Raw genomic sequence first — 15,760 nt, 5'->3', positions numbered from 1 at the left:
AGTTGTTTGCTTCTCAACTACAAACTGAAGGAAAGTTTAAGAAGGTAAAATCTTGAGTTCTTTTAACTGACAAAGATTTTAATAACATAGACAATTTTAACATTTTACTTATTATGCCAATGAAATACATTGCATGATTTAACTACAGTTTCCGGGGAGCAACGCGCGATAGTCCCTTGCATTCCAGCACCCAATAAGACTGAAAAAGAGGGCAAACAATTGACCCTCGTCGTCCAGCAACTTTCGGAAAACTACATCACGCAAAGTTGCACTGATTTAAAGCAAAACAAAAGGGCTATCTTTAAAACGGGGAACGGGGAATCGGGGAATCGGAGAATCGGGGAATAGGGGAATAGGGGAATAGGGGAATAGTCTCTTTTCTCTTTTCTTAATTCTCTCTAGCCTTTGAAATGACTCAGAATTACTGTAAACGTAAATTAACTCCCGGCAATCTTGAATCGCCGATACATTAATAAGTTTAGGGTCGCAAAATAAAAGCATTTCTCTCAAAGAGACAGCAAACAGTGTGGAATGAGTTCACCAAAAGCAATTCTCTCAAGGAGACAGCGAACAGTGTGGAATGAATTCATCCGGCGGCCATTTCCGGTGAGCAACGCGCGATAGTCCCTTGTTTTCCAGAGGAGAAACATTAGCTCGTTATGCTAGTACTGAACCACGATTAAGACATTTAATGTACCCAATAAGACTGAGAAACAGGGCAAACCATTGTCCTTCGTCTTCCGGCAACTTTCGGGAAATTTTCGATTAAACAAATTTGCAGATTTATAGCAGCCCAAAAGTGCTATGAGCGAAACGATGAGTGTATGGTACAATGAGATCACTTTACTCGATTACTTTAGCATCAAGAGAGAAAAGTTGACCACCTATGCAGACGACTGACACATATAAACAGAACATAATGCCTATCCTTTATCCAGCTGATTTGTTTGTCTGCGCCAAGTCCCTTTCACAGCAGATCTCAGATTTGGCAGATCTCGTTTCTTTCCTTTACCAGCGGAGCCCTCGAAATAACTCAGAATGACTGCAAAATAGGAATGTAACTGAACACCTTAGAGTCTGGGTTCTTATGCCGCCGATACCTTTTTAAATTTAGTTGTCTATAAATGAAAGAATTAATGCAAAACAGACAGCGAACAGTGTCACTGATTCCAGTACAATGTACCATCACTGCCCCGTGTGCAAGCAAGAGAATTATGGGAATGAATTTACCAATCTTTAAGTTGCTTTCCACTGTTTCTTTATAACTGCTGACTGCTTGCGCTGGGAGTAAGTACGACCGCTTGCGGTTCATCGTCTCACGTTTTTTAGGTCCCAGGAGGGGATTGGTTGCTTTTTCGAAAAAGTCACAGCCAGGAAAAACAAACAAGTCACGTTTTTTCCAGCTAGGGACAGTGTTTTAAAGAAGTTTTTAGCAAGCCAGACGCTGAAAGAAAATCCCAGCCAGTAAATGATCTAATGCTAATATTTCCCAGCCAGCGTAATTACAGTCTGTCGAGCGGGTTTTCTGTCGAGCGGCTCCGTCGGGTACTCCTGTTTTAAATATATGACCTTGTGTCAGCCTTGCAGTAGTCATTGACTAGCTTATTATCGTTTTACTTTTCAAGTTTGGCTGATTAGATCTCCTGTGAGATCCAACGTTCAATCAAGCTGGACCTTCGTTCAGAGTTTTGCAGTTTATAGTACTTACGTTTTTTCATGTTGAGTAGTCCACATTCAACCGACATCGAGTTAAGTTTAGATTAAAGTTGTGCTCTCTACAGTTTTCTTGTTTATTTTAGTATATTGATCTGAACTCTGAGTGGGATGTGAAATGCACATAAACTTGGAAAAAAAATCCCAAATACTCGATTTTGATAATCTTAAACGATTTTTACCCTGTCTTTTGTTTACACTTTTGCTTCCTGATTGAAAAGATAACGAAGGGAAAGAAATCCCCGGAGCTCGTAGGAGCACATGTTTATGGGTGGACTTTTTTTGGATCAACACTGAAAATGCTTGCAGAAGAGGCTACTTATTTTGATGCATTTTACGTGCAATATATATAGAGACAAGCAGTTCCACATCGGAAAAGAAGTGTTGTCTCATAAAAAACCTTACCTATAGCGTTGAGCGAAATGCAATGAAAAAGGTCTGTAAGCTCGTACGACTTGAATACATGCAAATTTTCCCAGCGGGCAGACAAATATCAACGTCAAGATCTGGATGTGTCTGTTTGTGTGTTGGGCGGGAGGAAGGGAGGGGGGGAGTAGTCTATTAATCTTTTTGGCAGCAGTGTCCTGTGTGACCCAAGAACCCTTAGCCTTTACCACTCCATGTTCAGCCGCAATTTTGCCACCCTAGCTATTCTGTAATATGTCTGCAACGAAAGCCAACGAAAAAAGCCTACGCTTTCTGAGATAAGTGCGTCCTTGCGTGGTATGAACCTCGCTTGTTTTACCCCAATAATTGGAAGTTCGTCAACATGTTTCATCTCTAGATTACTTAATCCACGAGTTTGACCATAGGTGTCCTTTGATTTTAATACATCATCTGTGCATAAACACCAACATAAGCTGTTTATTGACGTAAAAAGCTGATCCTAAAGTTTAAATTGTGGCACTGTTAGTACTTAACGTGTTCAACGTGTTCACTAAACGTGTTCACAAACTGAAACAATGTGCAAATCTAATACTAAATGACTCTCATTACTCGTAGGCTTTGGTAGATTGTGCTAGCATAATTTTTAGCATAATTTTTAGCATAATTTTTAGCATAATTTAGAAAAACGAGCATAATTTAAAGCTTTTATTTCAGTTTAGCACTGCTAGCATAATCCGAGCTTTTATGCCTTGAAAACAAAAAAAAACCCATCATAGTTCTAGAATAATTCAGTTTGTACTTTACTTCTGTATTGTTATTGGAAAATATCGAGGTCTGGAAGACTCTAGCTAGGTCACCCCGTACATATCTGAGAGGCTGAGACTCTCCTCAGGCCACCACGCTTATGGCTCGGCGGCTCGGCCCCTCAGGCCTTAGATCAAAGATGGCGTCGTCCTCGAGTACATCCACTGATTCCACTCCCAGCACTTCCAGCACTCCCAGTGCCGTACCGAGAGCTTCAATCTCTAGAGAACGTGTTCCTAAAAGTAATACTGGAAAGTACAAGGAAAGAGGTAACTCAGATCCAAAGAACATGAGTCTTCGTGATCGAATCGAAGAATTTCCAGAGGAAAATTTGTGTCTTCGAGGTGGAAAACTGTTTTGCAATGGGTGTAAGGAGATATTGAGCTCTAAAAAGAGCATTCTCAAAAACCACTTTGCTTCCAAAAAACATGCCGCAGGCAAAGAGAAGTTAAAAGTGACAAAAAAGCGAGATCAAACGATCGAAGAAGCACTTCGTAAAGAAAAACACAACAAGGATAGCACCTTGCCAGTCGAGGGGAGAGCATACCGTTTACAGGTGGTAGAGGAGTTTCTTAAGGCTGGAATACCCATACGTAAGATGGACAAACTTCGAACGCTTCTTGAAAGGCAAGGCTATCGGCTGAGTCACAGTTCGAACATGATGGATTACGTAACGATAATATACAAGCAGGAGATTGAGAGAATTAAAGCAGAAATTCGCCAAGGAGTATCAACAAGGGACGTATCTGTCATTTATGATGGCAGCACGAGACAGGGTGAAGCGATCGTGATCCTGGTCCGTTTTGTCGGTAATGATTGGAATATCGTTCAACGACTGATCAGAATCGATATTTGTGCCAAGGCAGTGAATGGTGACCAGCTTGCTCAAGTGCTCAACGAGTGTTTAAGTATCGAGTACGGTGTGAGAGGAGAATCTCTGATAGCTGCAATGAGAGATGGGGCCAGCGTAAACCAAGCTGCGTTAAATCGCATCCAGTTTATATTCCCTAAGACATTCAATGTTGTTTGCTTCTCTCACACTCTGGACAATGTCGGTAATCATTTTGTTATCCCCAATCTGACAGAGTTTGGCAATCTGTGGATCCGCTTATTTTCGCAAAGCCACAAAGCGGGACTAATGTGGAAGGAACTGACTGGACGTAAGCCGAAAAGTTACTCCGAAACTCGCTGGTGGTCCCGATGGGAAGTGTACAAACAGCTTATGGAACAATTTGGTGATGTACAACGATTTATAGATGACATGGTTAGAGAGAAGGTTGCTCCTCAGACCTCGCGTCAGTTGGCTGATTTCTTCGCAGATCTGAATAAGGTGATCAGTCTCAAGCTTGAACTAGCAGCACTCATTGATGTTGGCGAAGTATTTGTTAAGGCCACTTACGTTTTAGAGGGCGATGGCCCTCTTGTTTTGTCATGCTTTGAGACATTACAAGGAGTTTGCAATGCATGTCAGAATGTACATTTACCCAATGTCCATGCCGTAGCTGTAGCTATAGTCGACGCTGATCCCGCACAGAATGTTGCAGCATTGGAACAGGAGGCCAAAAGGAGTGTCCAGCCTGCAATTGAGTGGTTTTTGCGTAAATTTAATGTGGAATTGCGCGACACGTTGAGCACATTCAAGGCTGCACGAATAATGTGTCCGGTAACTGTGCAGTGGCTGCGGCCGACACCAGCAAATGTGGAGGCTCTACGGCAGTTTCCGTTCGTGGACAGTAACGATGTAATTAATGACCTCGTTACGGAAATGCCCAACTATCTTGCCGCCGCACAAGACGTCATAATGGCATGCGAAGAAGATAAAGTGAAGTGGTGGAGGCAACAATCTGATAACCTACCCCATTGGTCTTCTGCAGTTATGAAGGTTCTGCTGGTGCAGCCCTCGTCTGCAGCCGCTGAACGAGTATTCTCTATTCTTAACTCATCGTTCAATGATTCACAAGAGCATGCTCTCGTGGACTATTTACAGGCTTGTGTAATGCTTCAGTACAATAACCGATAACAGAGAGATTAACAACATGCATAGTTGTCTTTATACTAAACTGAGGGCTTTGCCTGGATGGCGTCTAAAACAAGTATATACAAGTAACTTTCTGACCCGGATTCAGAACCCAGAAATGGTTGATTTGGATATCATTTGGCTTTTCGAGGTGCGCACATGCGTATTTGCCATGCTGAAGACTGTAATACTGGAAGGTGGACTGTCTGAATGTTCATTAAAGTCAAAATTGATAGAGTTAAGCTACTGGCGATCTTTATTTTCCTTAAAATCCAAGTAGCATAACTTCGGTGACAGAGAGCATAATTTTCAGAAAGTAGCATAATTTTGGCATAATTTCTACAAAATATGAGCACTGCTAAAAGCATAATAAGCTTTTTTTTTCGAGCACAATCTACCAAAGCCTAATTACTCGTCCACAACATGGGTGGGAGCGCTTATTTTAAATTTCGGCCGATAGGAGGGGGGCTTATTGGAAGTGGGCGCTTATTCGAGGTTGGGGGGAGGGGGTGGGAAAGCTAATTCCAGGATTTACGGTGAATCAAGGTACCAAGGAATTCATGCATGGGATTAGGTTCATGAGACTGAATATCAAAGAGTCATTGCTACATACATGGATTTGAAAAGAAGAGGAGGCGACTAAAATCGCCGTGTAAATTTCCTACAAAGTTTTTCGAAGTGTCGCTGATTATAACTCTTTAAGTCACTAGTTAAAATTGCTGCCAAATGCAGGTTAAATATATCTAGCCCTCTTCCATCAACTGAAAGCCATAAACAGGTCAACATCACGCATGCTTGCAGCTGCTGAGGCTAATTCACGATTCATTGACATCACGAAACTAAAAGCTAGTGGATATTAGACTGATCCTTATGTTAAAGAGGTTTTAACCTATATACTATGAACTACAGGCTGGTCTCTACATTGCAAAAAATAAATAAATAAATAAATAAATAAATAAATAAAAAAAACTGATAAAAGTAGAAAATACCTATCCTTTACACTGTCAGCGATGATAAATTATTCCGAAGACAGCTGACAGTTAATTGCGGTTTCACGGTGTTCAGTATATTTATGGACTACCTGTTAAAAGGCAACAAAGTCATCTGGTAAATAAGTGTGGTTGTAATGGTTTTATACAACCATCACGAGTTGTCAAAAAGGCTAACATGTCAACTTCAAACTGAAATTTTTCAATGACGAGGAGTACATTAACTTATCATAATAAAATGGTTTTGTGAACCTTCACTTGAAACACTTCGCATTACAAGCCAGCCTAAATAGATAAGATGCATTGTTCTTGTTTTTCTTAGGTTAGGAAAAGAGTTTAAAGTGTTTCAAACGGCTCAACATTTTATTTAATTGTTATCTTTGCGCTTTAAAATTGGCAAAATAAATTTATTCGCATTTCTGCGTTGCCTTTGGGGATAACGTAATGTATTCATGTGTTATTCAGTTTTCGCCAGTGCTTGTTAACAGCTGGTAATTAAGTTTCTCCAGTTTCTACCGCGGTTTGCCTAGCGTTTCACTCATTGTGAGCTTCTGAATTATTATTCTGAAGAGTTTAATCCTATTCGACTCGTCACAGTTTGTAAGTTCAATCTTGTGTAGTTATATTTTTGTATTTAGGTATTTTGTCTTGTTTACTTTTCAGCTGAATCAGACACTCACTGACTCATTCACTCACTGACTCACTGACTCACTGACTCACTGACTCACTGACTCACTGACTCACTGACTCACTGACTCACTGACTCACTGACTCACTGACTCACTGACTCACTTACTCGCTCACTCTCGCGCGCTTACGCGCACAATGATTAAAGCTGTGCATTCGAACTGTGGTGTTCGTTTTCTGTAGCGTCTACCTACATTCCGTAATGTATGATGTGTAGTTCATTTTTAATTCAACCTGAGAACATCGAAAACTAAAAAATGCAAATTGTATATATCTAGCACTCTTCCATCAACTGAAAGCAACAAACAGGTCAACATCACGCATACTGGCATATTGGCATAACGAAACAAAAAGCTAGTGGATATTACGCTGATCCTTTGATAAAGAAATTATACTATGAAGTACAGATTGATCTCTGCGTTAAAAAAAGAAAATAAATAAATAAATAAAAAGGGAAAAAACCCTCTTATGCTGTCAGCGATCATAAAATTAATATGGAGATAGGTGACAGTTTAAGGAGGTTTTATGTTATATTTGTGGACTACCTGTCAAAAGGCGAGTAAGTCATCTGGTAAATAAGTCCAGCTGTAATGCTATTATACAATCATCGAGCTTTGTCAAAATGAACGAATGAATGAACGAACGAACGAACGAACAAACGAATGGACGGACGAACGAACGAACGAACGAACGAACGAACGAACGAACGAACGAAAGAATGAATGAATGAATGAATGAATGAATGAATGAATGAAAAGTATTTATTAAAAAGGTTAGGCACAGCATACGTGCGAAGGGTTAACATGTCAACTTCAAACTGAAAATTCAACGACGAGGATCACATTAACTTATAAATAACATGAGTCAAAGCATGATAAACTGCCTTAATAAATCTTATTTGAAATACCTCGTTTCACAAGCGAAATAAATAAGATGCATTTTTCCTGTTAGGTTAGGAAAAGATTTCTTGTATGAAGAAGGACATTCGTGTTATTGATATTTCAGCTGATGAAAGTAGAAATATTTTATTCTGTTCTGACTAGTGCTCTGAGTTATCAGGGGTTTACTAGAAAGGTTAAGTCTGCATACGAGCCACGTGGCCCATCTAGCCGGCGCTTACCTCTGGTTTCAGTAGAATGAAGCGACTAGGAGTGTTTCAACCCACCCCCTCCCTCCCCCCCCCCCGAAAAAAAAAGTGGATTATTTTCTTAGAAATCATAGCAACATCACCTTCTGCTTGGTTTCTTTTGGCTATATAGCATTTCTTATATTCCATCATGTCGCTCGCGCGCGATTGGTCTAAACTCGTCACGTGACTGAATATGCCGCGGCTAAAACTGGGTAATATCCGAGTGATATTCGCGATATTCAAAGTTACGCGTGTTACGAAAAATATTTACAATATAATAAACACAAGAGCCTCTTTCTGGCGAGAAAATATTCTTTGATGTTTGTCCTTCTTTAAACCTTACCTATAGCTGGTTTTCACATGACGTCACCAAAATTCGAACTACCAAACTATTGATCTTCCTGAAATTTTACTTAAATGATGTATAAGAGCAGCTGAAAACTATTATTCATACAAATTTTCGCTCCGAATGGGTTCTTGGCTTGGTGATAAACTACACTTGAATTTCTACGCTTTTGCGTGACGCGGCATTTACATGACGGCCCTGAGAGCTGTCATGATGGTTAAAAAAAGTGACTTATTTCGGGAAACTTGGCTATCTGAACAGTTCATGTCTTAGAAAAAGTATTATTTTAATGTTTTAGAGCTCCTCGAGGGATAAATTCGCGCTTTTGTAGCAAAACTCAGTAACAGGTGTTTCTGTTGGTTTCCGGCCGCCATGTTGGTGCCCATACGGATGGGCACCAGCATGGCGTATCCATACAAATCTCTATAAATTTGGGTAAAAAATTTCTCCGCATATCTCGCATAAGAAAAATTGCTGTGACCAGAATTTTGGCGAGTCTTTGCATATTTACCTTCTTTCATTTCCCAGATTCTGGACTTTATCTATCGACCGGTTTTGATTTTTATTTTGGTCTATTTTGAATTGCGTGACACTGAAAACCAGCGATTCCTCGAGGTTCATAGTTTTCCTGAAGCCTCGCTCTCGAAAACTGTCCGCTCCTCGGAACAGATCATGTCCTTGGAAAAATATTCGACTCTATTTTCGCGCCAAATGGTGGCTATTGTTTATATATCCAACGCGCGCTCGTGGGAAACTTCTTAAATATATGAACTGCAAGCTGCTTATTGACTCCAGATGCCACAAGAGTGCCTGAAGATTGACTGTCTTTGGACAAAACGGACGTTTAAGAACATCAAGGAGAAGGTAGAAAGGTAACGGTAAGACGAAATTTCACCAAAAAAGGCATTTGTTTTTAAATAGATCTACCTTAAACTATCACCAAAGTTTGGTTACAACATACCGGCCAACAATGCCTGGATTTAATTTTACATTCCCCTAGGATATTATATCGTGTTCTGTTGATTCTATTTTCTGTTTATGAAAATGCCCTAGTAAGGTATAAGCGTTATATAGTTAACCAAATAAATATCGAGGCTTCCATGCATTGGAATAGGGGCACTCGTCCATCGCCTGAAAGCAATAATCAGGAAAACATCACACATTTTTGCACCTGCTGAGGCAAAAAATGAAATAAAGTAATAAAATAAAATAGAACTACTTTCTTCCTTGCACTTTCAGTGCATGATCAGTGAATGTCGCCCCATGTTTTTGAAAGGCTATTTAGTCATCCGGCAAAAAAGTGAAGATGGAATGGTTTTATAGAAGTGTCGAGCGTTGTCAATTCAAACTGCGATGACGAAGTGTACATTAACTTATCGATAACATGAGCCGAAGCATAATAGACTGTTTTTCATAACCCTTTCATTTGGTACCACAAACATTTTTAGGCTCTCCTTAGCTGAGGAAAAGATTCCAAAGTGTTTCAAATGGCCCAATGTTTAATTTGTTATCATTGCGCTTTATAATTTGCAAAATGAATTCGTAAGTATCGCGTTCATCTCATAGTTTTCCCGTTACGATAGAGAGACGACTTGCATTATAACGCAGTATCACCGTCTCCTTTTTGCCGCGCGTGCAAATTCGTTCAAAACTTCAAATTGACATCGCGGTGCTTAAACGGGTTTCCCACGTACACTTGAAATTTAAAAAGGAGCTTTAAGTCGACGATGGAAGGTAGGTAACGCGCTAGATAGCTCACGCGGGATGGCGAAACCGCTTTTTGAAAAGTCAGTTTTTGATGAAGTTAAATTTGTCTCAATTCGTCGACAAATAGGAAACAACATGGCGTGCCAATACCCATAACAATTCTTTGCACGTACTAGGAATTTATGTTTTAACCGAATCAAAATTAGTGTCGGTCTTTTTCGTTTAGTTTTCTCAAATTATGGTTAAATCGCGATATAAAACTAAATGCGATTTTGAGACGAGATTACCGCATTATATTAGTGACGTTGGAAGAAAACATATATACAAGCATATGTTTTCTCCAAACAATACAAGCTGCTGGTTATTAACAACAGATGCAATAAAAGTGTCTGCAATTTGAAGAGACGTACGGACGTTTAAGAACATCAAGGAAGAACCACAAAGGCAAAAGTAAGACTAAAGCGAAGGACACTTTTTTCCCCTAGATTCGCTTTTAAGTAACCCATAAGGCTGGTTAAAACATGCCGGCCACTAATGCCGGGATTTAATTTTACATCACCCTAGGATATGCCATCTTGTTCTGTCGCTTCTAGTTTCTGTTTAAGAGAATACCCTAGTGGGGCATGTGATATATTGAACTAAACGAAAATCGAGGTTTCGAAAGGTTAGAATAAGGAGAGTACGCAAGACACCGTTTATAATGAATGAAAATGGCTTTCTTCTGACAGGTGACTTGTCGACTGTGTTAGCATAATTCTTCGCATAATTTAGCCCTGAGCTTGCTCTACAAGGAAATATCATGTTTGTTTATTATGACGTCATATGACGCCATTTGACCGACCATCTTGGATCCGCCATCTTGGATTTCACTATTATTAAACGGAAATTAATAGACAAGCAAGCCAGAATGCTTAGAAATGTAGAAAACGACGGATGCTAACGGCGTTATTCCTTGTTTTGTCTTCATTCGCCCAGTTCTGTCTTTATTTTGCTTAAAAACCAAGTAGCATAATTCTGATGCGAGGAGCATAATTTAGAGAAACGAGCATAATCCGGGCATAATTTCCAAAAACAATTTGAGCAGTGCTAGGAGTATAATCTGCCAATTTTGCGAGCGCAATCGACAAAAGCCTAGTCTGTAAACTCTGAGGCATATTAATATAATTTTGAAACAGTTTTATTCTACGAACAGAAACACTTTCGAAACGTCATGATCCTTACACAAATAAACAAGGTTGTAAAAGCAACAAGAAATTGTACATCGAAAATTTCACAGAAATTTTTATATATAATGTTTTTTTATTTCGTAAGGTGCTTGGCAGTCAAAGCACGACATATGTCGCGCGTGAGGTTTAGCCATTTAGAAAAGAAAAGAAGAAGATATATTAAGATAACGAATAACATGTACAGACACTCGCATTTATCCATTTTGTTGGTCTTTTGAATAAAATAACTCTTTTAACTAATTCACATGTAGAAAAGGTGGATTTGCTTGATGCTATTAGCATTATATTCAAACTCACACCACGCCTTCAGGCACTAAGAGATATTCGCCTTCTTACTTAATTTTCATTTTATTGTTCAAACTAGTTTTTAAACATCTCCCCATTGAAATGAAATTTTTAATACGGTTAAACAAGAATTCAACTATATCTTATGGGAAGAAAGTACTTTAAATGGTTTTGCATTCAAGAATCTTTTGTAAGAGATTGGGCGTTATATTCAGTTTCAAGTAGAAGGGGCTTGAGTAATTATTGAAAATATATATATATTAGTGTTTAAAAAACACTTCACAGACTGGACGCTAGACATTGATGGGTTTGTTTGTTTATAAAATAACAGTAAAGAGGAGATTGTTTGAAAAGCAGTCTAAGTTCCAAAGCTAATACACCTGATGTTTCTCATTAACTCAGTGGTCCCGGCGTTTTAAGTTGATATCTCCGAAAGTGATTCAAACATGATCTTTTGAATGTGTAAATAGTGTCCCCACTTGGTTTTTCTAAAGCTACAATTGTAGATACCCTTTAACAAATAAAGTCTTTCATTAATTAATTCATTCATTCATTCATTCATTCATTCATTCATTCATTCAATATGAAGTGTTTGGTGTTCAGTTTGAACCACCCTGGCGTCGCCATGTTCACTTTATGACTGTAATTATGATGTTTAGGCAAGCAATCGCAGACAGTGATCCTTCTGGTATACGTTGGAGACCGATACAACGCATTATTATTATTTTTTTTTAATAAAGTACACCTTTTTTCAAAAAAATAATAATAATCCTGCGTTGTATCGTATTCTTTTCTATTTATCTTTTTATTTTTTTTATTTATTTATTTATTTACTTTTTTTTTGCAGCTCTCTCTACTTGTGTTGTGTTCTCACCATGAACTTCAACAGCTGGAACTGGTTCTGGAGTGTTTGTTTCGGAGTGACAGCATTTGTAATCATTATTAGTAACTCCTTGTCAATTGCAGTTCTTGTCAAGCGAAGGTTTCGCAAACGTTCTCTTTACCTGCTAATCGATTTGGCAATAGCTGATCTCCTGGTTGGATTATTTGCAATACCGATTTATATGATTACAGTCATCTCTGAAGGCAAATTTGTGCCACTAGTCGCTCTTGATGGCGTCGATATGTTTACAGGTCTCTCCTCCATTTTCACACTGACTGTTATTTCTCTTGAAAGACTCTTTGCCATCAGTCGGCCACTTCGTCATCGGCAGTTATCCTCACATAGCTACGCCATTGCCATAGCAACGCCATGGATCCTCTCCCTCGCGGTGACTTCAGTTCGAGTGTTTCAGCACTATTCAATCGTGACACATCACCAGTTTTTATCAGTTACTATTATCAGTTTGTCGACTCCTTTGCTAATAACGTGCACTTCTTACTGCGTCATCTGGCGTAAGCAGACTTCCCGCATACATAACGGAGTAAGGGCGAGGAGAGAGACGAGGCTGTCTAAGACATTGTTTTTGATAACAGGAACATTTGTGTTGACTTGGCTACCATTCCAGGTTCTAGTAGTTGTAGCAAATATGTGTGTGCCGTGTAGAGTAATTCACATTGTGGTCGTTTTTGTTCTTAAACTCCTTCAGTTCAGTAATTCGTTTATTAATTTTTTGATTTATTGTTTAAGAATGCCAGATTATAGAAAAGCTGTTTCACAACTATTTCATTGCAAGTCCCGCGGTCACTCCAATAATAGCGAGGTTAATACGTTAGGCGATAGCCGAACAAATATCGCACTAATCCACTTTTCAAGTGCACTGTCTTTATATAATGTTCCAACAACTCATGCCATGATTAACCCAGCTGATATAATGCAATTGTAACTCTTGGAGAAATAAATATCTGGTAGATTTTTTGCTAGTTTAATTTATTAATAGCAACTAATGTGGACTTGTTACTTGTTCACTGTTTCAAAAAAAGTAAAATTGCTACCGCGATATTTTGTTATCTAACATATATTTCAAGCGTTGGATAGATTTGAAGTAATAACTAACCGTTCACAGTTGGTTAGCATCTTGTGTGCGACGCCATTTAATAGGTCTCCCACTGGTTTTAGAGAATAAGGGAACATGGTCAATGTTAATCCGCGTTCACAGGAACATAGGGTATAAGGGAACATATGCATGAAACATGCATTCCCGGGGGATCACGGGAACAAGGTCGTCAATGAGTCATCCGCATTTGATGCATTTGATGGAATCCCTTTTGGAATATTTAATAACAAGAGGAAGATTCGAAACCGCTTTGTTAAGCAGATCCTGATTTCCTTTATCTCTCAGTTTCATTGCTAATTAATATATCATTTTAACATTCCACTTCGGCGTATCTTAGCTTGCTTTCATTAAAGAGTATGCAAGAATTTTCTACAAAAATCTAGAAAGCAGCAATGGTAACGAATTCGAAGGTCAAGGTCAAGGTCAACTTTATTTAGGCAGGGTGGCCCAATCAGCACTTGGCTGGTATCAAAAGGGGCCCTGCGAAAAAGCTGGAAAAAGCTGGAAAAACCTGATTTGATCTCAAATTATGATTCCTGGAGTAAAGCTGGAATTTCCTACCCAAATTAGCATGCTTCATTAACATTGTAGAATTTTCTAGAATTTTCCAGAAAAGAAAACTGGTAAATTCTAAAAATTTCTCGAAAATATTTCTGTAATATTTCTAGAAAAATTCTGGAAATTCCCAGAATATTCCAGATTGTTTTACAATAAGAATGTATGTTCCGCGTTCTAAAAACGTGAATGCCCCAAAGCGCTAAACACTATGAATATTTTTGTTCTCAAAGCGTGACGAAGTTTAGCCGTAAAGCGCTAAATACAGTGTATATTCGTCGGAGTCCCTAAAGCTGGAGAGTTGAAAAGCGCTAATTATGATGTTTATTCCTCGTTCTAAAGGTGAATGCCCAAACGCGCAAACTTTGATGAATATTCCTCGTTCTCAAACCGTGAGAGTCCAACATTAATAGCGCTCTATACAGTTTACAGTCTTCGGAGTACTAATTAAAGCATTATGGGCCTTGAAATCGTATACTAAATATTCCGTGTAGCAACTAGAATTTTCTTTGTTTTTATTTCGCATTTCCGCGTTGCCTTTGGGGGTAACTTAATCTACCCATTAGTACTTTACTTAGCATCATTATGCATAGTGTGTTATTCAGTTTTCGCCAGTGCTTGCATTGTTAGCGACTGGCAGTTAAGTTTCTCCGCTTTCTACCGCAGTTTACCTAGCATTTCACTTGTTGTGAGCTTCTGAATTATTATCCTGAAAAGTTTAATCCTGTTGGACTCGTCACAGTTTGCCGTAAGTTCATTTTACTCCGCTATCAATTTAGTGTAGTTATATTTTTGTTTTTAGGTATTTTGCCTTGTTTATTTTTCAGCTGAATCACACACTCACTCACTCACTCTCTCACTCACTCACTCTCGCGCGCTTATGCGTGCAATGATTAAACCTGTGGATTCGAACTGTGGCGTTCGTTATCTGTAGCGTCTAACTACATTCCGTAATATACGATCTGTAGTTCATTTTTAATTCAGCCTGATAACATCTGAAATTAAGTGTTAGGGAGAAAACAGTTTTTCCTTCTTCTTCTCCTCCTCCTCCTCCCAGAACGGACTGAGGCAGCTGCTCGATATTAGGTCAATGCAACTGAACATCGAGTGATTACTATAGAAATGGATTTTTAGAAAAAGAGGAGGCGGCTAAAATGGCCGTGTTTTTTTTTTTTTCTTCAAAGTTACTCAAAGTTTTGCCAATTATAACTTTTTAAGTCATCAGGTAAAATTGCTGCCAAATGCAAATTAAATATATCTAGCACTCTTCCATCAACTGAAAGCAACAAACAGGTCAACATCACGCATACTTGCAGCTGCTTAGACTAATTCGGGATTCATTGGCATAACGAAACTAAAAGCTAATGGCTCATAAGCTGATCCTTTGTTAAAGAAGTTATTACTATGAAGTACAGGTTGGTCTCTGAGTTAAAAAAGAAAAAAGAAAATATTAAATAAAAGGGAAAAACTCCATTATGCTGTCAACGATCATAAAATTAATATGGAGATAGGTGACAGGTTAATGAGGGTCTGTGTTATATTTATGGGCTACCTGTCAAAAGGCGAGTGAGTCATCTGGTGAAAAAGTCCAGCTGTAATGGTATTATGCAATCATTGAGCTTTGTCAATATAAATGAATGAATAAATGAATGAATGAACGAACGAACGAACAAATGAACAAACGAATGGACGGACGGACGAAGGAAGGAAGGAAGGAAGAAAGGAAGCAAGCAAGCAAGCAAGCAAGCAAGCAAGCAAGGAAGGAAGCAAGCAAGGAAGGAAGCAAAGAAGCAAGGAAGCAAGGAAGCAAGGAAGCAAGCAAGCAAGCAAGCAAGCAAGCAAGGAAGCAAGCAAGCAAGCAAGCAAGCAAGCAAGGAAGCAAGGAAACAAGGAAGCAAGGAAGCAAGGAAGCAAGGAA

General features: G+C 38.9%; 1 protein-coding gene and 1 pseudogene across 1 annotated transcript; both read left to right on the top strand.

Moving 5' to 3' along the window:
• The first annotated feature begins 2,764 nt into the window (after positions 1-2,764).
• Positions 2,765-5,663, top strand: LOC145500164 (uncharacterized). The gene has a single exon (XM_081479644.1). The coding sequence runs from the start codon at positions 3,005-3,007 to the stop codon at positions 4,922-4,924; it is 1,920 nt and encodes a 639-aa protein (XP_081335770.1). The 5' UTR covers positions 2,765-3,004; the 3' UTR covers positions 4,925-5,663.
• Positions 5,664-12,139: 6,476 nt separating this feature from the next.
• LOC145500667 (beta-1 adrenergic receptor-like) lies at positions 12,140-13,089 on the top strand (annotated as a pseudogene).
• The last annotated feature ends 2,671 nt before the right edge of the window (positions 13,090-15,760 follow it).

This window comes from Orbicella franksi, chromosome 10 (genome assembly GCF_964199315.1).
Source record: "Orbicella franksi chromosome 10, jaOrbFran1.1, whole genome shotgun sequence".
Taxonomy (NCBI): domain Eukaryota; kingdom Metazoa; phylum Cnidaria; class Anthozoa; order Scleractinia; family Merulinidae; genus Orbicella; species Orbicella franksi.
The sequence above is the reverse complement of the archived record's forward strand: the minus strand, read 5'-3'. Positions and strand labels throughout refer to the sequence as shown.